Genomic DNA, 25,209 nt, shown 5'->3' with positions numbered 1-25,209 from the left:
ATACACTTTTTTAACTTTTAATCTTTTATTAATACACATGAAATGAAATGTTAATTAGGGAGTGGAAAGGGTTAGCAGTACCTCATGTAAAGGAAGGTTCATTCCAACTTCAGATGAAGTTAAACGCAAATTGGCAAATCGTCGTAAATTTCTTTCAGCTATACTTGGAAGGATATACCCATCTATTTAATGAAATGTAAATTAGCAACACAAAATAACTATGAAAAGTCCAGCACAGACATAGCACAGCTCAAATTTATAATTCAAATCACTAAGAAATCATTACATGACCAATGAACAAAATAGTCTTTACTTAGTAGTAAGTGCTCACAGTTGTGCCCCCAGGCCACCCCCAAACCACAAAATAAATTAGTTGTTAAGACATGTTACTATAATAAATTATTTCACTGGAGGTATGAATTGTTCTATTAGAATATGTCAAAGAAGACGAAGAACCTGTTTTCTCTGAAGGCCACTCAAAGAATCCAACACATATCTGCTGGAGTTTAGTACGTTGAAACGGATATTGAGCAAGACCCCTATAGAGATGAGTAAATTTTAAGTAGCTGACAACAGTGCTATACAATTTATATGCCAGATCTAATTCATCAGGTTACATTAAAAATAAAATTCCAATTAAGAATCTCAGAAGCTTAATTAAATTTTAACAAAACATGTGCTATCAGTAACTGTTTCAAATGGACTTCATATCTGTTTTCAGAAAATAACATTTATACCTGATCATTAGTCAGTATTAAGAACCATAACAGAAAGGCATGACCTTTCTTGGCTAGAAAGAGAATGAGATGCGTTAACAATACCAGACGTAAATTGACTCAGTTTTCGCATGTTCGGATTAGTGAGTATATTGAATATATTTCAATCAGTATTAAGAATCAATCTTTATGAGTGGAAACCATGAATAAAAAAGACAAACCTACTTGTGCACAATATCTGAATCTGCTTGGTGACATTTTGGGTTCATATAAGCATTAATTACTTGTAAAATGTTATCATCCGGCCATAAATCATTCTTACCTCCTGCATAGACAAAAGATAGAAGCTAAGATACAATGTTCAAGAGACACCAACAATCCTCCATTTGACAAAAATAATTATTAACTGCAAGTCAACATTTGTGTACAAGTTGATGCAGACAATGCATTCTAGAAGACATAAAAAAAGCACAAAGATATTAGGTATATAATTCCATCCTTTGGTTTAGAATTAGATATTATATTGGGTCCACTGTAACATCTCTCATTGCTTAACAATTTACATTTACATGGACAGTAATCAGTTAGTGTTAATTTAGCTTTTTTCTAATATACTAATTTAGCTGATATTATATTTTCAGATAGCGGATATAATTGGTTCATGACATGCTATCAAAACATGCATGATTAATAGCATGTTTGAATCTAACTCCATGATCCACATTGTCCAAGAAATTTGAGTCAAAATTTTAAAAATGACACAAAAGCAAGTATTTTTTGCTTCAATTTGACGTGCATTCACAACAATGAACACCAAACCAAACGGGCACTAAGTGGTCTAGAGTTTGATCATTGTTACCCCCATTTTTCTAATAAAAAGTAGAATTTCAAAACAAGGTAGGTGAGCATTTACATTATTTATGCTTCAATCCAAAAGGTTTTGGTGTTTTACTAGTGGAAAGGGACATGTAAGAGACTCAATAATTCACACCTTAAAGTTTGCATTTATTATGTACAAATACAGTTAATAACCTATAAATCAAATCCTGATACGTTTGTTGACAAAATTCTTTTAAAAACATTAAAACCTCTCTTCTATGTCAAATATTAAGTGTATTATTACATAATTTGGACAGATAATATGTCCCTAATTCTCTGAAAAGTTTACTTGTATAGTAACACTAGAGCAGTGCCATAAACTGTTTTCTAGTTTGAGAAGGAAACCTGTCAGAAAAAATAATCAACTGCAACTTTCAATTCAAGTAATGTGAATTGAATACTCCGAAGAAGGTAATATCCCCACACTTACAAGTTACAATGACAAATGTTGAACATTTTTCATGTGACATACAAACATTTACCCCCTTAACTAAAAAAAAAAAGACGATAAAAAATATCAAATTAAATTGTAGTGAAAAATGAAACTATTAATTTTAATTAAAGAAAATACTACTTATTTATTCCTTCCAATAATCAAATATTTTCTCATTACCAACTTGTCTCATTCATCTCTTATTTACTACTAATTGTTACTTGTAGTTAAGTGTGTTAGATTCATGGGTTAACAATGAGTCATGTATGTAATTAATAATCATTAATGTCATATTTTTTTATCATTTGAAGTGGAGTATTCATTTTTTTCTCTTAATATTATTTTATCCTTCACAAAATTCAAATAAGATATTTTATTTGAGAGGATGAATTCAGAACCACTCAAACTAATGAGTTAAGGACTCTTATTGGTTATTAACATCGAATTAAAACTAGTTTTATGTATTTTGTTTTTATAAATTAAAGACTAATACTTGCTTATTGTCATTATTCAAAAAAGAAAAAAGGTTAAAAAGAAAAGAAAAGTGAGTGGGAAAGACACACTCGAGTCGAGCGGGAGTCAAAGCTGGAAGTCCAAAGTTTCTGGAACTCAAACTAGTAGTGTGGGTGTGGAACAGGACAAGGGGGTTTCTGTGAAGGACTATTTGGTGGACAAACTGAGGCCTGGTGATGAAGACAGGGCTCTCTCTGAAGTGATATCAGAGACTCTGCACAAGAAGGAACTGCCCCCAGTGGAAGTTACTGAAGAAGGTGTGAGAAAGGTGGTTTCTGATGCTGTGCATAAGAGAGACGATGATCCTGAGAGAAGAATGGAACATCAAAGAATACTGGGAAAGGTAACTGAGTCAGAGGAAGTGAAGAGAAGGTTAGGAGGTGAAAGTGTGGTGACAGAGAAAAAGTACCAAGAGATGTATGTGAATAGTCCGGGGAAAGGTGTGGTTGATAAGCTTAAAGGTATGGTTGGGACATGGTTTACCAACCCAGCAGAGAATCAATCTTCACAAGGTAAATAGCAATGAATAGTAGCTCTAGTTGTCTCCATGAGGTTTCTCTTGTTTGATCAATGCCTTTTGCAAATTTTACTTATTTCTAAATTAGTTGATTGTATTCTTTTACCATACTTCTCTGACTAATTCTTTTGTTACTCTTCACATTCTGCTTGAGTTTTGCAGCTAGACAAAGATATTTTGTATCGATATTAAAATTTATTATCTCTCTATTTGTTTATTATATTTGCCTTGTAACAGTTTTTCGATTTTCTTATCTTGGAAGAAGTGTTTTGAGAAACAAAGGAAATTATGATTATGTATGTTTCTGTTAGTCTTAAGACTTGATTCCAAGATGAATCGCAGTTATTTGTTTACTTGTTTTGGTCATGCTTACATATTTTTCTATATGTTTCTTTTTTTTTTCATTTTGTAAGAACTGTTTAAAAAAAAGTGGAGTATTTTTTATCCTAGTGGTTTTAGACTTCAGTCCAAGATGAGTTACAATTTTTTTTTTTACTTTATTTTGGGTATGCTATTTTTTACTGAAGCAAAGTGCCACATTAATTTTGAATTTGTGGTTTGCATGGGCCGAAGATTCATCTATGAATTATGAGGCAGGAAGGGCAGAAGTGGAACAAGTTAACCAAGGTGCAGCAGGTGAAAGAAGGCAGCAGGAGTCATCTAATTGAAGAAGTGCTTTGAAGGAGTCTTTGCTTTGGGTGATTGTGTAGATTTTCTTAAAAGCTGTTTCAATATCTGTGTGTCTAGTTCTTTGTTGGAAGAAAGTTAGGATGTTCAAGTCACAGTAAACTAAAAATTTGTGTTTTTTTTTTTAATGTTTATGTAAATATCCAATTTTATTCGGGTTTATTTTTATATTTTATATAAAAATATTTAAAATATTTTTTGAGAAAAAGAAAAGAGAAAAATTACAGAAGATTTGACAGTTACAAGAAGACTTGGCATCAGAAAACTGTAGTAATGGTGATTCAATTGAGAAAAAAAATATTACTAAAAGATAAGATCATTTAAAATATTTTTGAGAAAAAAGAAAAAAAGAAAAATTATAGAAGATTCTTTTAAATAAAAATAATTAAAATATTTTAGAGAGAGAAAAAAGAAAAATCATAGAGGATCTGAAAGTTACAAAATTGATCATCAGAAAACTGGAGTAATGGTGATTCAATTGAGAAAAAATAAAATATTAGTAAAAGATAACGTCATTGAAGTTGTAAGTCTAAAGACAAGGAGATCGTGGTATAATGGAATCCTAAGTTGTTGTTGGATTTTAAAAGAAGAGACGCACTAGCATACAAGGAGAATTCTGTGAAGGGAAACCCATAGAAAGATTGTTTTTTCGCAATTTTTTCAATGGATGATTATGATGCTATAAGATCAGGTCTTTGTTCTTTTTGCGCTCTATAAGATCAGGTTTGTTTGTTTTTTTTTTCTTTTCTCTCGTTCATTTGTTGTTATGTTTGGCTTTTTTTATTTAATTTTTGGTTTCATGAATTCGTGTATGTATGCTATCCAAATGTTTGTTTTTTGAATAAAATAAGTATACACATTTCGACCGCATGTTTACATTCATATTGTGGGTTAAAAAGCATATTTTTTACCTGCTTATTGGTCCCGATAAATTTCCGTATATAAAACAGTAAGATCGAGTATCGAGTTTACAAGGACTTTAACTGTATCCAGAGTTTGTATATGTTCAATTTTAAGTAATCAATAAATTAAAATTGATATTTGTCAAATAATGATACGGAATATAAAATTTGACATAAATGAAGATAATTAAGCATAGTACATTAAAGAGATAGAATACAAACACTCAGAGGTGGGTTGTCAGTTGAAGTAGAATTACAGAATATGTTGAGACTCAACCTATCAAAATTACTCTTGATGCAACATTAAGGGTTTTTTACTATTTAACGTTATTTTGATTATTACCTTCATCCAGTAACATACCCTAATCATGATTTCTCATGTGAAAGAGTTTGAATTACCTAATTTCACTCTTAATCCCTTAAGAGCTATATGAAATAATTTGCTTTAAGAATAAAGATGTATAATAAATAAGGCAAAATAATATCATTCTATTCCTAAACATGGATTACCTAGATGTTCTTTTCAAGTTCATAGGAAATAAACATTTTCCAATACATAAACCCTATAACACTACATGAGAATAGGTAATCAAGCTATAAACATGATATTAAGCACAGAAAAAGACAATAATATTAAAATAACATTAAATAAATAGTTAGAATCATTACATCAAGAGTGTTTAATAGTTGAACTCCCAACAATGGGTGATTTAGCCTCTCATTGTCATGAGAGGGTTACTAATACAAAAAGAAAGCAAGAGGTGTGAAAGAAAATGGAGGAAAGGGTCCCAAGTGAATAGATTTTCTCTCATCTCTCGTGTCTTAGCTTCTCAATTTTGGTCCCACTAAAGAATTGCTTGATTTTTCCTTTCTTTTTCCTTTAAAATGAAGCACAATCATGTTTTGTGATATTGATCATGCGCTAAGCCAGCATGTGCTCGCGAAGCGCACATGCAAAGTCCATCTGACATAAGTGAATGTGCGTTAAGCCGCAAGGTGCAGGCTAAACCGCAGATGCGTACTAAGCCGCCACATACAGGCTAAGCTGTAGATGCGCACTAAGTCGTCGTATGCACGCTAAGCATGACCTCCAAGTTGGCTCCTCGCGTTGAACGGTTGTTGACGCGCTGAGCGAACTGCTCCAGTTCTTCAACCATATTACAGACCTCCTACTGTGTAATTCTATAAAAAAAAATACACTAAAAAATACTATAAATTTGATAACTTTAACATTTATTGGACAAAAACTCAGAAGAAGTTAAATTTCTAATGTTCTAACACAAAAGAAGCAATAAAAGAGAGGAAAATTAGATAATTGTTATGTGATTTAAACATTTAAATTACGTAAGCGTATCAATTAACAGATTATACGTGGAAAAAAGTTTTTTTTAAATAAAAACAATGTTGTATTTGCCCATTTCTTCTCTCTCTTATCTATCTCTCCATCACCCTTCATTTTCCTCATATCCCACCACTGTGCCACTGATGGTGTTTCGTTTTTTCCCTGGTGGTTGGACTAAATGAAAACAAAATAGATGAAAGAATAGATATGAACCAACAAAATCTTAATATCAAAACATTAAACCACAAAATCGAGAAAAGAACAATGTTTGGTTGGCTTCACTAGGTTTCATGGCTGGATTCACATTTGAATTTCATGTGGGATTTCACAATGAGGTTTGTTGTGAGTTGGGGCTCATTGGGTTTTGCAACGGTGGTGGCAGTGGAGATCACAGTCGTTGGGTTTTATGACCGGTTGAGATTGAGATCATAGTTGGGTTCCTACCAATATTTCTACACTATGAATAAAGATAAAGAAATTTCTACACTATGAATATTTGAAATTAATTAAGATTAGCTAAATTCATCTAAATAACAATATGCATAAAGATAAAGAAAATTAAGGAAGGAAATAAAAGAAAAAATTAAGGGAAAATTTTTTGTTTGGGAATTTTAACAAACACTCGTGTATGCAAAGTAAATTGAGATTAAATCAATGAAAAAATTGTTCGGGTTTAATTTTATTGGAGTTCCTATCACGTAATCACTACACATTTATATTTAATAAAGATTATATTATCATTAACCTACCATATTATCTTAACTTTAATTTCTTAAGTGAAGAGAGCTAAATCCCTTGATTAAACTATCAATCCTTTGGATTAGCATAATCAAACAATTTGCATTAAGACAAAGTGTTTATTGATGCTCAAATATCCCTAGACATAAAAATTATTGGGTGTTCTATCCAATTCGCAACTTAATGGAATTTTTCTATTACAATTGAATGAAAAATCATGCAAACTGGTGCAAGCCAAAAACACATATTAGGCATAAAAGAGAAACAATTACAATGTTTTATTGAATAAAAAAAAGTAGTTATTACATGGAAGAAGAAACAATTACATTAAACTCTAAGAGAAGATTAGTTCATGACAATAAAAAAACATGAGATATACATCACATAAATGTCTTAAAATGACACAAAAATCTAAGAATACATGATAATTATCGATCATCCAAAATTAACTTAGGATAAAAAAAAGTAACATATTAAAATTTTATAGGAATGAAAATGATATATTTTAGTCTATTTTTTTTAATGCTTGACATAACTCTCAACATTTGTTGTCAATCATAAAAAAACTTTGACATGGTTTTGATGGAGTGGCCTATGGTTCCTGTTGAAAAAGTGGGGCCTTGATATGGATTTGGTGGAGTTGTCTACGGTTTGTCTAGAAGATAATTTTTTTTCTTTTATTTTATTTTGAATAATAAAAATTTGATAATTTAAAATTAATTATAATTTCAAATTGCATGTAATAGAAGCCTTGAATTTAATAATGCAAGACTTTTTGTTGTTTACTTAACACACGTGTAATGAAAGGATTGATTTAATTAATGATTAAATTTGAAGACTCATTATTAAACCAAATTTTATTACCTTTATTGTAAACTATTAATGTTTTTTTATAAAAATATTAATATTTACTTAAAATAAAATTTTCATTAATTTAAGCAATTCTATAAGTTAAACAAAGAAAATAAAATGTTTCTTATTTTAGTATTTGGCACAAGAATAAATTACATTTCTTTGTAGATTATTTAAGTTATCGTATGAATTATTTTTTAAGAATATTATATTGAAGTGAATATTTTTATGATTGCTTAAATTTGGCACTTAAAATTATTTAAAAAGTAAAATGGAAATTAAAATTATGCTACTCCTATTATTTAAGCTGACAACTTGTAAAGAAAATAAAAAATATGATACTAATTTTTATGATAAAAAATAATAATATTCAATAAATTGTATATTTATTTTTCTCTTCTATCACTATTCTTAAAATATCACCACATAAGTAAATGAAATTCAGGAAAAGATTTTAATATATGAAGACTTGTGGTCTAAAAATTAAATAGCTAGGACCATAGATAAATAATTTCAAAAACATGCCACCCTTCTAGTAGATCATATCCTCTAATTTACATTTTAAGTTAAATGTGATCTACAATACGTGAAGAAATTTGGACCAAGACTTATAAAAGGAAAAACTATGATTCAATAATTATGATAGACCAAGTTAAACAAGCATTTTACATTTTTTTGTATCTCACTAATTAATTTTTAATGAAAAAGAAAATACTATGCAGGTTAAAATACAATTAGAAATAGACGACATAACAATTTTTCCAATTAATGACAATGAAAATTAGTCTTTTTTCATATATAAGAAGAATATTATTTTGTGAATTAAAAAATGGATCAAAATAAAATAGCTAGATAGGAACGAAATAGTCTTTTTTTATATAGATTTTTTAACTGAAATAATTTTTAAATTATATCCTTTTTTCTATAATTGATGTATTCATCATTAATTTTTTCCTTGCGTACTTAATTCTAAACATTTGTAGTCAATGATAAGGAACTTGATATGAATGTAATGTGGTGACCTATGGTTCAAGTTGAAGAAGTGGGGGGACATTGACATGAACTTGGTGGAGTGGCCTATGGGCTATGGATAAAGTTGAAGAAGTCAGAGACCTTAATATGGGTGGACTTTGTGGAGTGTCCTAAGGTTAAAGATGAAAAAATGGAGGACCTTGACATGGACTTGATGGAGTAGTCTATGGTTCAAGTTGGAAAAGTGGGGACCTTGATATGGATTTGGTGGAGTGGCCAGCGGTTTCTTCTAGGAGAAAATTTTGTTTTCATTTCTTTTATTTTGAATAATAAAAATTTGATAGTTTAAAATTAATTATGGGTTCAAATTGCAAGTAATAGAATATTTGAATTTTATAATGCAAGACTTTTTGTTATATACTTAACACAGGTGTAACAAAAGAATGATTTAAATAATAGTTAAAATTGAAGACGAATTAACTAAATTAGTTACCTTGATGTAAATTACTCAAAGATTAAAAAAATTATTAATATTTTTTAAGATAAATTTTTCATTGATTTAAGAATTATATACGGTAAATTAAAATAAAAAATGTTTCTTATTTTAGTATTTGGCACAAGAATAAATTATATTTCTCTATAGATTGTTTAAGTTATCGTATGAATTTGTTTTTTTTTAGAATATTAAATTGAACGTGAGTATTTTTATGATATTTTAAATTTGACACTTGCAATTATTTAAAAAGTGAAATGGAAATTAAAATTATGTTTCTCCTCTTATTTAAGTTGATATCTTGTAAAAAATACAAAATACGATACCATTTTTTAGAAAAAAAGTTAATATTCTTTTTCACACTTCTTTTTATATAACTAAGTAATTTTTATATGATAAAAAAATAATATTCAGATTTAAATACAATTAGAAATACATGATACAACAACCTTTCCAATTGATGACAATTAAATTTAGTCTTTTTTCATATATAAGAGTATTATTTTGTGAATTGAAAAGTTGATCAAAATTAAATAGCTAGATTGGAACGAGATAATCTTTTTTTTATATAGATTTTTTTAACTGAAATGGTCTTTAAAGTACACCCTTTTCCTATAATTGATTTATTAATCAATTATATATTTTTTCCTTGCTTGACTTAACTCGCAATAATTGTTGTCAATGACGAACTTGATATGAAGGTAATGGAGTGACTATGGTTAAAGTTGAAGAAGTCAGACCATAACATGGCTGGACTTGTGGAGTGCCAAAGGTTCAAGATCAACAAATGGAAAACCTTGAGATGGACTTGATGGTGTGAGCTTTGGTTTAGAAGACAAATTTTCTTTTACATTATTTTTAGTTTGAATATTGAAAATTTGATAATTTAATATTAATTATGGGTTGGAATATCATGAAATAGAAGACTTGATTTTTTTTTTTAAAAATTTGGACTTTTACTGTTTTCGTAACAAAAGTTTAACGAAAGGATTGATTAAATAATAGTTAAAATTCAAAGTTTAATGATACCAAATTTTCATTTAAGCAGTTCTATAGGGTAAATTAAAATAAAGTGATTCTTATTTATTTTTGTAAAAAAAAAGCTGTACCAAAAAGAATGTTATTTATTTTAGTATTGAGCACAAGAATAATCATATTTCTTTGTTATTAATTTTTTTTATGAATTTAGTGTACATAGGAATTTTAAAAAAGAGATAGATACAGTAAATGCATAATTTTTCGTATTCTAAGAATTAATTCGGGAGAATTGGATAATTAAGTCGATAATTTAAAAAGCCAGCGTAAAAAAGAAGTGAATTAAAATGTTAAAAAAATATTTTAGTATTTGTCACAATAATAAAAAACGTAAAAAAATAATGAAAGTGAAAAAAAAGGCTTAAAATATAATTGTCGTCTTTTTTTAATATGTTATTTTAGTTTTTTATTTTTAATTGAAATATTTTATCTCTTATTTTTAAAAAATCTTGTAATTTTAGTCTTTTTATTTTTTAATTGAGATATTTTTAAAAAATATGTCATTTTAGTCCATTTGATCAAATTCTTGTTTTTAATTAGGATATTTTGTCCTTTAAAAGTTATTTTGAAGAAACCAGAAATACAATAAATTTTATTGATTTTAATAAAATAATTATTTCCTATTCTAAGAATTAAGTCGGAGAATTGGATAATAAAGTCAATAATTAAAAAAAGGAAACGTCAAAAAAAAAAAAAAGAAAGACACTTGCATCAGTATAAAGGAAACCGTTCTAAGAAGTGAATTAAAATATTAAAAAAATATTTTAGTATTTGGCACAATAATAAAAAAGGTAAAAAATAATGAAAGTGAAGAAAAAAACAGGCAGGGCAGCAGTATAAATAATAGAAGTTTGATGATTTATATGCAGAACCAACAACTACACTTGTTTTCTATATATTCTTGTGTGATCATGAATTCCTCCATTTATATTCTTGTCTTTGTCCACCTTTGTTGTTAGCTTACCATGCAGAGAGAGTGTGTGCATCCCAAGTGAGCGTGAGACACTTATGAAGTTTAAGAATAATCTGAATGATCCTTCAAATAGGCTTTGGTCTTGGAATCATAATAATACCAACTGTTGCCACTGGTATGGAGTCCTCTGCCACAACGTCACTTCCCATCTTCTTCAGCTTCACCTCAACCTTCAGTTCTCTTTTCAATGATGATTGGGAAGCTTATAGGAGATGGAGCTTTGGTGGAGAGATAAGTCCTTGTTTGGCTGATTTAAAGCATTTGAATTACTTGGACTTGAGCGGCAATTATTTCTTGGAGAAGGTATGTCAATTCCTTCTTTCCTTGGGACAATGACTTCCTTGACTCACCTCAATCTCTCTATACTGGATTCTATGGGAAGATTCCTCCTCAGATTGGGAATCTCTCAAATTTGGTGTATCTTGACCTGAGTTTGTTGCCAACGGAACAGTACCCTCTCAGATCGGGAATCTCTCTAAGCTTCGATATCTTGACTTGAGCGCATTATTTTGAAGGTATGGCAATTCCTTCTTTCCTTTGTGCAATGACCTCCTTGACTCACCTCGACCTCTCTTATACTCGATTCCATGGGAAGATTCCATCTCAGATTGGGAATCTCTCCAATTTGGTCTACCTTGACCTCGGAGGTATTCTGGTTCGAACCTCTGTTAGCTGAAAATGTAGAATGGGTATCAAGTATGTGGAAGCTTGAATATCTTGATTTGAGTAATGCAAACCTATCCAAAGCATTTCATTGGCTACACACTCTCCAATCTCTTCCTTCTTTGACCCACCTATCTTTGTCAGGATGCACACTCCCTCACTATAATGAACCATCCTTGCTCAACTTCTCATCTCTGCAAACTCTCCATCTTTCCGTACTAGTTATTCCCCTGCCATTTCTTTTGTCCCCAAGTGGATATTCAAATTGAAGAAACTTGTTTCTCTTCAATTACGGGTAATGAAATCCAAGGTCCGATTCCTGGTGGTATTCGAAACCTCACACTTCTTCAAAATCTTGACTTGTCTTTCAATTCATTCTCATCTTCTATACCTGATTGCTTATACGGTCTTCATCGTCTCAAGTTCCTGAACCTAGGGCAACAACTTACATGGGACTATTTCTGATGCCCTGGGAAATTTGACTTCTCTTGTTGAACTTTATTTGTCATATAATCAACTTGAAGGAACAATTCCGACTTTTTTGGGAAATCTCCGCAACTCAAGGGAGATAGATTTAAAATATCTCTATCTCTCTATTAATAAATTCAGCGGAAATCCATTTGAAAGTCTTGGATCACTCTCTAAATTGTCAACGCTTCTTATTGATGGCAATAATTTTCAAGGAGTTGTCAACGAAGATGATCTTGCAAATCTTACAAGTTTGAAGGAGTTTGATGCATCAGGGAACAATTTCACTTTAAAAGTGGGTCCAATTGGATTCCTAATTTTCAACTTACCTATTTGGATGTGACATCATGGCAGATAGGTCCCAACTTTCCATCGTGGATTCATCACAAAACAAACTTCAATATGTTGGACTGTCTAACACGGGATTTTAGATTCTATTCCCACTTGGTTCTGGGAAGCACATTCTCAGGTTTTGTATTTAAACCTCTCTCATAATCATATCCATGGTGAGCTTGTGACTACAATAAAAAATCCAATATCTATCCAAACTGTTGATCTAAGCACAAATCACTTATGTGGTAAATTACCCTATCTTTCAATGATGTGTATGAGTTAGACCTTTCAACCAATTCATTCTCTGAATCCATGCAAGATTTTTTATGTAACAATCAGGACAAGCCAATGCAATTAGAATTTCTCAATCTTGCATCAAATAATCTGTCAGGAGAAATACCTGATTGTTGGATTAATTGGCCATTTCTAGTGGAAGTGAATTTACAAAGCAACCATTTTGTTGGGAACTTCCCCCCATCCATGGGTTCCTTGGCTGAGCTGCAGTCATTACAAATTCGTAACAACTTGCTCTCGGGAATATTTCCTACCAGTTTGAAGAAGACTAGCCAATTGATATCCTTGGATCTTGGAGAAAATAATCTTTCAGGATGTATTCCAACATGGGTTGGAGAAAAGCTCTCAAATATGAAAATCCTCCGCCTTCGATCAAACAGTTTTTCCGGTCACATTCCAAATGAAATATGTCAGATGAGTCTTCTTCAGGTTTTAGACCTTGCAAAAAATAATTTGTCTGGCAATATACCCAGCTGTTTCCCAGCTAGTAACCGGAGTAAACAGTATCCCCGTATCTATTCTCAAGCACCAAATGATACAGCATACTCTTCGGTATCAGGTATAGTTAGTGTGCTACTATGGCTAAAAGGAAGAGGAGATGAGTATGGAAACATTCTGGGTTTGGTAACAAGTATTGATCTGTCAAGTAACAAATTATTAGGAGAAATTCCTAGAGAAATCACAGATCTAAATGGATTGAACTTTTTGAACTTGTCCCACAACCAATTGATTGGTCCTATTCCAGAAGGTATTGGTAATATGGGATCGTTACAACCATTGATTTTTCGAGGAATCAAATTTCTGGTGAAATCCCTCCAACCATTTCTAATTTGAGCTTTTTGAGCATGCTAGACGTGTCTTATAATCATTTGAAGGGAAAAATTCCAACAGGAACTCAATTGCAAACCTTTGATGCCTCCAGCTTTATTGGCAACAATCTATGTGGTCCACCACTGCCCATAAACTGCAGCTCCAATGGGAAAACTCATAGTTATGAAGGAAGTCATGGGCATGGAGTGAATTGGTTTTTTGTTAGTGCGACAATTGGATTTGTTGTGGGACTTTGGATAGTGATTGCTCCTTTGCTGATTTGTAGATCATGGCGGCATGCCTATTTTCATTTCCTTGATCATGTGTGGTTCAAACTTCAATCTTTTCCTCGTATAGTATCACTGTTTAGTGTTGCTTACAACCGATGTTGTATCATTGTATTGCCAGGTTGTTCAATTTGCATTGTAGTCATTGCTATCTTCTTTTTTTTTTTTTTTTTTTCAAATTTGAGAGTCTTATTTAAATTCTGTTTTGGGATGTACATATTTGCATATTGAGCATATTTGTAGTTAAGATCAACTAGTTGTTCAATTCTGTGTATCACATTCTTGTTTCCAAAAATGGGGGACTAGTGGTTCAAGAAAACGTGGTTTAATAGGAAAAAAACTTATATTTAATTTTAGTCACTAACCATGATTCTTATTTATTTTTGTAAAAAAAAAAGCTGTACCAAAAAGAATGTTATTTATTTTAGTATTGAGCACAAGAATTAATCATATTTCTTTGTTATTAATTTTTTTTATGAATTTAGTGTACATAGGAATTTTAAAAAAAGAGATAGATACAGTAAATGCATAATTTTTCGTATTCTAAGAATTAATTCGGGAGAATTGGATAATTAAGTCGATAATTTAAAAAAGCCAGCGTAAAAAAAGAAGTGAATTAAAATGTTAAAAAAATATTTTAGTATTTGTCACAATAATAAAAACACGTAAAAAATAATGAAAGTGAAAAAAAAGGCTTAAAATATAATTGTCGTCTTTTTTTAATATGTTATTTTAGTTTTTTATTTTTAATTGAAATATTTTATCTCTTATTTTTAAAAAATCTTGTAATTTTAGTCTTTTTATTTTTTAATTGAGATATTTTTAAAAAATATGTCATTTTAGTCCATTTGATCAAATTCTTGTTTTTAATTAGGATATTTTGTCCTTTAAAAGTTATTTTGAAGAAACCATGAAATACAATAAATTTTATTGATTTTAATAAAATAATTATTTCCTATTCTAAGAATTAAGTCGGAGAATTGGATAATAAAGTCAATAATTAAAAAAAGGAAACACCAAAAAAAAAAAAAGAAAGACACTTGCATCAGTATAAAGGAAACCGTTCTAAGAAGTGAATTAAAATATTAAAAAAATATTTTAGTATTTGGCACAACAATAAAAAAGGTAAAAAATAATGAAAGTGAAGAAAAAAACAGGCAGGGCAGCAGTATAAATAATAGAAGTTTGATGATTTATATGCAGAACCAACAACTACACTTGTTTTCTATATATTCTTGTGTGATCATGAATTCCTCCATTTATATTCTTGTCTTTGTCCACCTTTGGTTGTTAAGCTTACCATGCAGAGAGAGTGTGTGCATCCCAAGTGAGCGTGAGACACTTATGAAGTTTAAGAATAATCTGAATGATCCTTCAAATAGGCTTTGGTCTTGGAATCATAATAATACCAACTGTTGCCACTGGTATGGAGTCCTCTGCCACAACGTCACTTCCCATCTTCTTCAGCTTCACCTCAACTCTTCAGATTCTCTTTTCAATGATGATTGGGAAGCTTATAGGAGATGGAGCTTTGGTGGAGAGATAAGTCCTTGTTTGGCTGATTTAAAGCATTTGAATTACTTGGACTTGAGCGCAATTATTTCCTTGGAGAAGGTATGTCAATTCCTTCTTTCCTTGGGACAATGACTTCCTTGACTCACCTCAATCTCTCTGATAGTGGATTCATGGGAAGATTCCTCCTCAGATTGGGAATCTCTCAAATTTGGTGTATCTTGACATGAGATATGTTGCCAACGGAACAGTACCCTCTCAGATCGGGAATCTCTCTAAGCTTCAATATCTTGACTTGAGCGGCAATTATTTACTTGGAAAAGGTATGGCAATTCCTTCTTTCCTTTGTGCAATGACCTCCTTGACTCACCTCGACCTCTCTTATACTCGATTCCATGGGAAGATTCCATCTCAGATTGGGAATCTCTCCAATTTGGTCTACCTTGACCTCGGAGGTTATTCTGGTTTCGAACCTCCTCTGTTTGCTGAAAATGTAGAATGGCTATCAAGTATGTGGAAGCTTGAATATCTTGATTTGAGTAATGCAAACCTATCCAAAGCATTTCATTGGCTACACACTCTCCAATCTCTTCCTTCTTTGACCCACCTATTTTGTCAGATGCACACTCCCTCACTATAATGAACCATCCTTGCTCAACTTCTCATCTCTGCAAACTCTCCATCTTTCCGTACTCGTTATTCCCCTGCCATTTCTTTTGTCCCCAAGTGGATATTCAAATTGAAGAAACTTGTTTCTCTTGAATTACCGGGTAATGAAATCCAAGGTCCGATTCCTGGTGGTATTCGAAACCTCACACTTCTTCAAAATCTTGACTTGTCTTTCAATTCATTCTCATCTTCTATACCTGATTGCTTATACGGTCTTCATCGTCTCAAGTTCCTGGACCTAGAGGGCAACAACTTACATGGGACTATTTCTGATGCCCTGGGAAATTTGACTTCTCTTGTTGAACTTTATTTGTCATATAATCAACTTGAAGGAACAATTCCGACTTTTTTGGGAAATCTCCGCAACTCAAGGGAGATAGATTTAAAATATCTCTATCTCTCTATTAATAAATTCAGCGGAAATCCATTTGAAAGTCTTGGATCACTCTCTAAATTGTCAACGCTTCTTATTGATGGCAATAATTTTCAAGGAGTTGTCAACGAAGATGATCTTGCAAATCTTACAAGTTGAAGGAGTTTGATGCATCAGGGAACAATTTCACTTTAAAAGTGGGTCCTAATTGGATTCCTAATTTTCAACTTACCTATTTGGATGTGACATCATGGCAGATAGGTCCCAACTTTCCATCGTGGATTCAGTCACAAAACAAACTTCAATATGTTGGACTGTCTAACACGGGGATTTTAGATTCTATTCCCACTTGGTTCTGGGAACCACACTCTCAGGTTTTGTATTTAAACCTCTCTCATAATCATATCCATGGTGAGCTGGTGACTACATAAAAAATCCAATATCTATCCAAACTGTTGATCTAAGCACAAATCACTTATGTGGTAAATTACCCTATCTTTCAAATGATGTGTATGAGTTAGACCTTTCAACCAATTCATTCTCTGAATCCATGCAAGATTTTTTATGTAACAATCAGGACAAGCCAATGCAATTAGAATTCTCAATCTTGCATCAAATAATCTGTCAGGAGAAATACCTGATTGTTGGATTAATTGGCCATTTCTAGTGGAAGTGAATTTACAAAGCAACCATTTTGTTGGGAACTTCCCCCCATCCATGGGTTCCTTGGCTGAGCTGCAGTCATTAGAAATTCGTAACAACTTGCTCTCGGGAATATTTCCTACCAGTTTGAAGAAGACTAGCCAATTGATATCCTTGGATCTTGGAGAAAATAATCTTTCAGGATGTATTCCAACATGGGTTGGAGAAAAGCTCTCAAATATGAAAATCCTCCGCCTTCGATCAAACAGTTTTTCCGGTCACATTCCAAATGAAATATGTCAGATGAGTCTTCTTCAGGTTTTAGACCTTGCAAAAAATAATTTGTCTGGCAATATACCCAGCTGTTTCCGTAACTTGAGTGCCATGACACTAGTGAACCGGAGTCAGATCCCGTATCTATTCTCATGCACCAAATATACAGATACTCTTCGGTATCAGGTATAGTTAGTGTGCTACTATGGCTAAAAGGAAGAGGAGATGAGTATCGAAACATTCTGGGTTTGGTAACAAGTATTGATCTGTCAATAACAAATTATTAGGAGAAATACCTAGAGAAATCACAGATCTAAATGGATTGAACTTTTTGAACTTGTCCCACAACCAATTGATTGGTCCTATTCCAGAAGGTATTGGTAATATGGGATCGTTACAGTCCATTGATTTTTCGAGGAATCAACTTTCTGGTGAAATCCCTCCAACCATTTCTAATTTGAGCTTTTTGAGCATGCTAGACGTGTCTTATAATCATTTGAAGGGAAAAATTCCAACAGGAACTCAATTGCAAACCTTTGATGCCTCCAGATTTATTGGCAACAATCTATGTGGTCCACCACTGCCCATAAACTGCAGCTCCAATGGGAAAACTCATAGTTATGAAGGAAGTCATGGGCATGGAGTGAATTGGTTTTTTGTTAGTGCGACAATTGGATTTGTTGTGGGACTTTGGATAGTGATTGCTCCTTTGCTGATTTGTAGATCATGGCGGCATGCCTATTTTCATTTCCTTGATCATGTGTGGTTCAAACTTCAATCTTTTTCCTCGTATAGTATCACTGTTTAGTGTTGCTTACAACCGATGTTGTATCATTGTATTGCCAGGTTGTTCAATTTGCATTGTAGTTATTGCTATCTTCTTTTTTTTTTTTTTTTTAAATTTGAGAGTCTTATTTAAATTCTGTTTTGGGATGTACATATTTGCATATTGAGCATATTTGTAGTTAAGATCAACTAGTTGTTCAATTCTGTGTATCACATTCTTGTTTCCAAAAATGGGGGACTAGTGGTTCAAGAAAACGTGGTTTAATAGGAAAAAAACTTATATTTAATTTTAGTCACTAACCATTGAAGTGAATAATTAGTTCTTTCGTGTTAATTAAAGTCGTGACTCGTGGCTGCATACAAGACTTGACTCTCCAAGCCGGCCAGCCAAGAACTTTGATGAGATATCCATAGATAACCAATGATCATTGCCCAAGCATTCTTTGACAAGGTCACTGCCCATGAAAGCTACCGATATCGCATCAACATTTACTCACTTCTTCCATTAAAAGGAACTGGAGGCTGAAAGTCGTAATCTTCATTTTTATACTTTTTAGATTATACAAAGTTGGAAATATTAAAGCATTATGTGGTGGGCGAATTAGTGAACAAAAATTATAAGATCTGCACAGGTTATTCTAATTTAATTCTAATTAGAAATTAATTATTTTCCATTTTACTCCCTTTATGACAAATTTAATTTTTACTTATAAGCCGGTCTCTGATAAACCTTGTACCATATTTTAAAGCAAACCGTAACACATCATAAAACTTAGTGATCTAGTTTTAGATGTCTTTGGTGTGTGAGATGTATTGTTAATATTTTAGCATCCTTCCTCATAAAATTTAGGGATATAAAATAATTTGATTTGCCTTTTATGTGTGTGTGCGTGAGTAACGTTAATGTTTACGACCAAGCTAAAAGTACAAAAAATAATTTTTATCTAAAGGTTTTCTTGTAATAAATATAATGGGTGAAATTAGCCATAATCAAATTCTACTTTTTTTTATTTCCTTTTTATATACAGAGCCATATATAACAGGAAACTGAATTTGTCCGTTTCAACTAGACTAACAGCGCCAAGAATGAGAATGAACATAATTTTCAGCAACTTTGATCTGTAGACTCTAGGTTAGTATTAAAAACATAAAACAAAATATTATTGTAAACATAAAGATGAAAATTATTGAGTCTAACCTTTTTTTTATGAAAAGAGGAGAGTATAAGGGAGGAAAGGAAGAACCAATTGAAAAATCAATTTTTGATTCAGAATGTTCTTGCCTCTGTAGCTCAATGGTACGTAGAGACTTCAGTCTTGCAAACTGAAGGTCTGTAGTTGCACACTATGGGGGCATCCAATATTATTAATTTTTTTTCACTTGATCATGAAAAATGAATAAAGTACGAACTGATTAGATATTTTTTTCCAACTTATTTTCAGAGCATAGTAAATAATTTTTTTTTAGAATGTAAGTTGATAAAATTATATATGATAGAAATATGACACTCTTACAACAATTCATATAATTCAGACAACGTAATTTATTTATCTATTTCTAACCATCATATCATTTATTATACTTTAAATTTATCTTTCCTTTTGTTGTAAATAACATTTATGTTGTATTTTAAATTTTTAATTAAATTAAAAATATCCAGCATAATGTAAAAGATATTTGTTAATTTTCCCAAAAGGAAAATTTAATATATATATATTCAATAGTAGCTTGACCAAAAAGATCAGTAGAATAATTAAATTTGTCGAAAATAAGAAACGTAGCTCAAACATAAAGTATCGCAGGTTCTCCATTGATAGCGGGCACTGCTTGACTAGTAGTAGTAGCTAGTGACGAAACCTAATTCGTCATTATCATAGCCATCATACAAACCTAGCTCACACTGTTCACTTGCATCGATATGATCTTGTCTAACTATCACACCATAAAACACTAAGTCTATCGATCAATCAATGTAATCTTATTTTAGTTTAATTGGAAGTTTTAAATTTGAATCTTAAATATATAATTATATTAAATATTTATATAAAAAATTATCATCTATAATAATTCTATTTCTATTGAACAAGTAGATTATCTTTAATAAAAAAAAATACTTCTGATTTAAAGATAAAAACTATAACACAACATCAATTTTTACATTGCCAATTAACTAAAAATAATTCTAATTTCTATCAGTGAATGCATGAACTATTTGACATACGGTTCTATCTTCATTAAATTGATCTAATATTGTAACAAAAACAAATTGATCTAATATCGTATCTAGTTACTTTTGTTTTCTATATATTTATTTTTATCTTTTATGAATATGCATTTAAAAAACCAATTCTTTATAAAAGAGACACAAAATTATCTCATTTTTATTGTCATAAATTTGAATTATATATTATTGTATTTTATAATTTATCATTCATATCATTTCATGCTTCTTTCTTTACCTTCTCATTTCTTTTTGAATTATAAAAAGCTCTACACAAAAGTGTTAAGTGTAATCAAAATTTTCCAAAGCATTTTCATGTCATGTAGGTTAAATCAAACTTCTGTAAAAAAAAAAAAACTAAACTATTGTTCTTTGTTTTCCACTCTTTTGATTCGTATCGAAAAGTCCACCTTCTATAAAATATCCCTTTTCATCACTAAGAAAAGAATAAAATTGTCCTCTTGAAGAATACGCTATAAATACCCTCATTAACTAGCCATAAAGCATCACAACAATCCTCAAAGTATATGCAAAAGCACAACCAAACTTCCAAACTCCCAAGCAGAGTTTTGGCTTATTATCCCAACGATCTTCTTCTGCTTGAGCCATGGCCCTTAACATTAGCTCGAGATTTTTTACAATAGTTGCCCTTGCATTTCTAGTCATAATGCAAGGAACTCTTGTAAGTTTTTAAAGCCAATCAACTTCTTAATTAAATACTCATTTACGGCTTCCAGCATATTCTATCCATGTTTGATTTAATTTACAATTTTCTGACAGAAAGCTGTAAGAAAAGAATGACTACTTTTTTAATATCGTCAACCAAATACGAATTTGATTTCCATCCCAAGATTGTACATTCAAACTTGATCCCTGTATATTGCATAGAAAAAGGGTGTTAGTCATTGAAAAGTCTGGATTTTTTAAAGGGATGTAACTCCTAATTGATTAAAAATGGGATTGGAATTATATATAGTTTTGTTTTCTCATCAGTAGTAGATTGGAGTTATACCTCAATAAAATATCTTGATATTTGTTAGCCCATATTTTTTTTGATGAGCTAAAAATATGCTCTAAATACGAATTTTGTTGGATACTGTTCGAATCGAAAAGAAAGAAGAGTCTATTGAAAGGGATTCACAGGTTCAAGGAAGTGTTTACGAAATATAAGGCTAAGACAAGAAGGAGGGCTTCGAACCATTGGGCGATTCGAGCTGGTGTATGGTCGAGTCGAAGTCAAGGCAGCAAGATTTCTGGACTTAGCACAATTTCTGACAAAACTTCACAAAATCAGTTCGACTTCGAGCAATGTGGATAACCGTTCTAAGGAGCAGTTATGTGCATGTAAGGTGTACGTAGCAGGACACTTGGCATTAGGATAGTGTTCGACCGTTAGGGCAGTTTATTTTCGAATGTCTATATATAGCAGTTTTTAGTCAGATTTCGAGGTCGCAAATCATTTCTACAAATCCTTATACACTCAAAGTACCCAGCGCAGAGAGAAACGAGTACGCAAGGAGAATGTATGATTGTGAACCATTTTAAGTTTCTGTAAACTTTACAATTTCGAATGCAATGCAATTTACGTTTCATTTTTATATAATTCCTGTCTTTTAAATGGTTCATTCGATCGAATGAATTCGTTGGTCCTTTAAATTCTGCAATTTACCTTTCCCTTGTCAATTTACTTCCAGCATTTCGATTCTTTCAAAGAATTTTACTTTCTGCAAACCTCAGAACCAGTAAAGGTTTGTTGCAATGATGAACATTCAAAGCTTTACATTTAAATGCAAACACACAAATGACATGCTCCTGAGATTCACTAGTCGATCTCGCAAGCAACTCGATTAGACTAGCGATTGTTTACCAAATTTCAGCGTAAACAAATTGGCACGCCCAGTGGGACCGGTCAATTGTGTGTTTTGGCTTTAAAATTATTATTAAAGTTTTGTTTAGAACAGTTGGTTTATTGCATTCTTAATTGTTTTGATCTTGTATGCATTTAAGAAGTGGGAAATCTGTTCCACACTTAACAGAATTTAAAACTCGTACAAGGATGGCTAGACCACCCCCAAGTAATCAAAACAATGACCTTCCAAATATGGAGGGGCAACCAACGCAGACATCTGTCAATAACGCCAATATAAATTCTGGCATAGGAGCAATGCCTGGCCAAACTGTTGGCACGATAAGTTCGACCGCTTCGACAGTTATGAATCAGACAGGGGTAACTTCTCCCATGACCAACATGACGTTGGCAAGTTCGACCACGTCAGCGTCTGCTTTTGCCCCATGGAATAACCCCAGTTTAGGGAATCCCAGTGGAAGTCCCTTTCGACCACTTCAAAACCCTCTATATGGCATGCCTACATCTTTGATGGCAGGGTTGCAAAATTCTCAACCAAATATAGAGAATCTTAATATGTCCTCTCCATCAGGGTCTGTAGCAAGCAATCAAGGTAGGGTAATTCCTCAACATTTAACCAATACATCCGTTTTGTCACTCAGACAACAAATGGATGAAAGTAACCATGATATGGTTAACATGTTAACACAACAAATAGGAACTGTCATTAACCCCTTAATTCAAAATACAAATGACAGTTACCAAATGTTAACAAATCAAATAAGTCGAATTGCTGACTTTTTTGGGGCACCACCCATACATCAACCACCAATTCGACAGATCCAAATACAGGCGCCTGTCCCAGAGATACAGATGCCTAATAATCCAGGGATGCAAATGGCTCAAGCACCACAACCATTGGCACGCATAGAGCCACCAGCCCAACAGGTCGAACCAAACCCTGGTGTAGTATTGGTAAATAGAAACCAAAATGCTGATGAAGTAATAGGGAATGTTCAACAAAACCGTTTCGATAGGCAGAATAACTTGGCCCAAATGGTCGAAACAATTCTAGTACAGAATGGTTTGAACTTGGGCTTACACAGGCCCAATTTTGTGTCTCCATTGTCTGAATATGTGTTACAGACGGAATTACCAAGGGGTGTGAAAATCCCTAAGTTTACTAAGTTTGCAGGAGAGACAAATGAGTCTACTGTCGAACACGTTGCTAGATATTTGGTCGAGGCAGGGGACTTGGCTAATAATGAAAATTTAAGAATGAAATATTTCCCTAATTCCTTAACTAAAAATGTTTTCACATGGTTTACAACCCTTCCTCCTCATTCCATACATAATTGGAACCAATTGGAGAGGGTTTTCCATGAGCAGTTCTATATGGGACAGTCTAAGATAAGCCTTAAAGAGTTAGCCAGCGTTCGACGTAAGGCACCTGAATCAATTGATGATTATTTGAACAGATTCAGACTCTTAAAGGCAAGGTGTTTCACCCAAGTCCCTGAACATGAATTAGTCGAAATGGCTGCTGCTGGCCTAGACTATTCGATTAGAAAGAAATTAGATACCCAGTATTTAAGGGATATGGCTCAATTGGCTGATAGAGTTCGACAACTCGAACGATTGAAGGCTGAAAAGGCTAGAAATTCTAAGTTCCACAGGAAGGAAAAGGTTGCATATGTTGAAACCAATGACAGTGACCAGGAGTTCGATATTATTTATGAAGATATCGAGGACAATGAGGTTGATTTAGCAGAATTAAAACCTGGACCTCCATATGTTTGTAAACTCCTTAGACCTTCCAATGGAAAAAACCCTGTTGAACCTAAAAATGATAAATTTGTGTCTAAAACTTATACATTTGACATAACTAAATGCGATGAAATATTTGATTTATTAGTCACAGATGGCCAGATCGTTGTTCCTAAGGGCTTGAAAGTACCCCCAGTCGAACAACAGAAGAAAAGGGGTTATTGTAAATTTCATAATTTCCTTGGCCATAAAACCTCACGTTGTGTTCTTTTCAGGGATTTGGTTCAAAAGGCTCTCGACGAAGGGAGGCTCAAATTTGGTGAGAAACCAAAGGTTGTTCAGGCAAATGCTGAAACATCCAAAGCTGCTGAAACTCTCTATGCAGAACCCCAAGAAATAATGATGGTCGAAACAATGGAGTTGTCTCAGGTGCAAGTTCAGGGCATATCTGAAGAGGATTACAACGAACAAATGAAGGTTGTGTATCCTCAGGCTGAGGAGGATTTAATTGATTTCTTGAACAAATGCAAACTCGAAAACAAGATTGTGATGCTCTGCCCTCGCTGCAGTGCAGTATGTGATAGGGAGGCTACTGAGGGCCTCAAAGAATACCAAGTTGTTAACAAGGGGGCAAAGCAGAACCAACGTTTCGATAAAGGCAAAAGAGTTATGGTGCAGTCGAACACTAATCAGAAGTCTGGTCGAAGGAATACTTTCGCTCCTCCTGGTTCAGTTCCGGTCGAAAAATGGATGCACCAGGGACTCATAAGGTTCAACAAAGGGGCCATGGAAGTAGGCGGTTCGAGTGGAACGAAGCAAATTGGCCCATAGGAGGCTAATAGGTACTCTTATAGGAACAATTACAGAGGAAAAAATCCTATGACGAGGACCCAATGGCGTAGGTTCCAGCGTCAGAAGAAATTGGCCCAACAGAATCTGCAAACGGGCCAGTATAAAGAAGTATCTAGGAGGCCAGTAAAAGAGAGACTTCTGCCTCCAGTGGATGAAGATAAGATGGAGGATGAGGATCTACTGGATTCTGAACCAGACTTTGATGTCATTTGTGTGGTATCTATCTTGCCATCTGAATATGATGTCCAGTCTGAAGTTACTGAGATCGAAAGTGAGTTCGATCATTTTGATATGGCTGACCCAAAGCCAGTATGTTACTATGTTATGAACAATGGCTGTGTTGAAGAACAATTAGCTTATT

At 32.5% G+C, this 25,209-nt stretch overlaps 2 protein-coding genes and 1 pseudogene across 2 annotated transcripts; all 3 read left to right on the top strand.

Annotated features, from left to right (window-relative positions):
• The first annotated feature begins 2,283 nt into the window (after window positions 1-2,283).
• On the top strand, window positions 2,284-13,644 carry LOC100790856 (receptor-like protein EIX1). The gene is made up of 7 exons (XM_041010388.1): window positions 2,284-2,292; window positions 2,666-3,053; window positions 11,126-11,355; window positions 11,435-11,483; window positions 11,568-11,699; window positions 12,240-12,478; window positions 12,856-13,644. The coding sequence occupies exons 1-7, from the start codon at window positions 2,284-2,286 to the stop codon at window positions 13,642-13,644; spliced, it is 1,836 nt and encodes a 611-aa protein (XP_040866322.1).
• A 1,308-nt stretch (window positions 13,645-14,952) lies between these two features.
• LOC121173742 (receptor-like protein EIX2) lies at window positions 14,953-18,533 on the top strand (annotated as a pseudogene).
• A 4,365-nt stretch (window positions 18,534-22,898) lies between these two features.
• LOC106796471 (uncharacterized) lies at window positions 22,899-24,827 on the top strand. The gene is made up of 2 exons (XM_014768764.2): window positions 22,899-23,728; window positions 23,825-24,827. The coding sequence occupies exons 1-2, from the start codon at window positions 22,899-22,901 to the stop codon at window positions 24,825-24,827; spliced, it is 1,833 nt and encodes a 610-aa protein (XP_014624250.1).
• The last annotated feature ends 382 nt before the right edge of the window (window positions 24,828-25,209 follow it).

The sequence above is a fragment of the Glycine max genome, chromosome 16 (assembly GCF_000004515.6).
Source record: "Glycine max cultivar Williams 82 chromosome 16, Glycine_max_v4.0, whole genome shotgun sequence".
NCBI lineage: Eukaryota > Viridiplantae > Streptophyta > Magnoliopsida > Fabales > Fabaceae > Glycine > Glycine max.
This window is presented reverse-complemented; position numbering and strand designations above follow the sequence as displayed.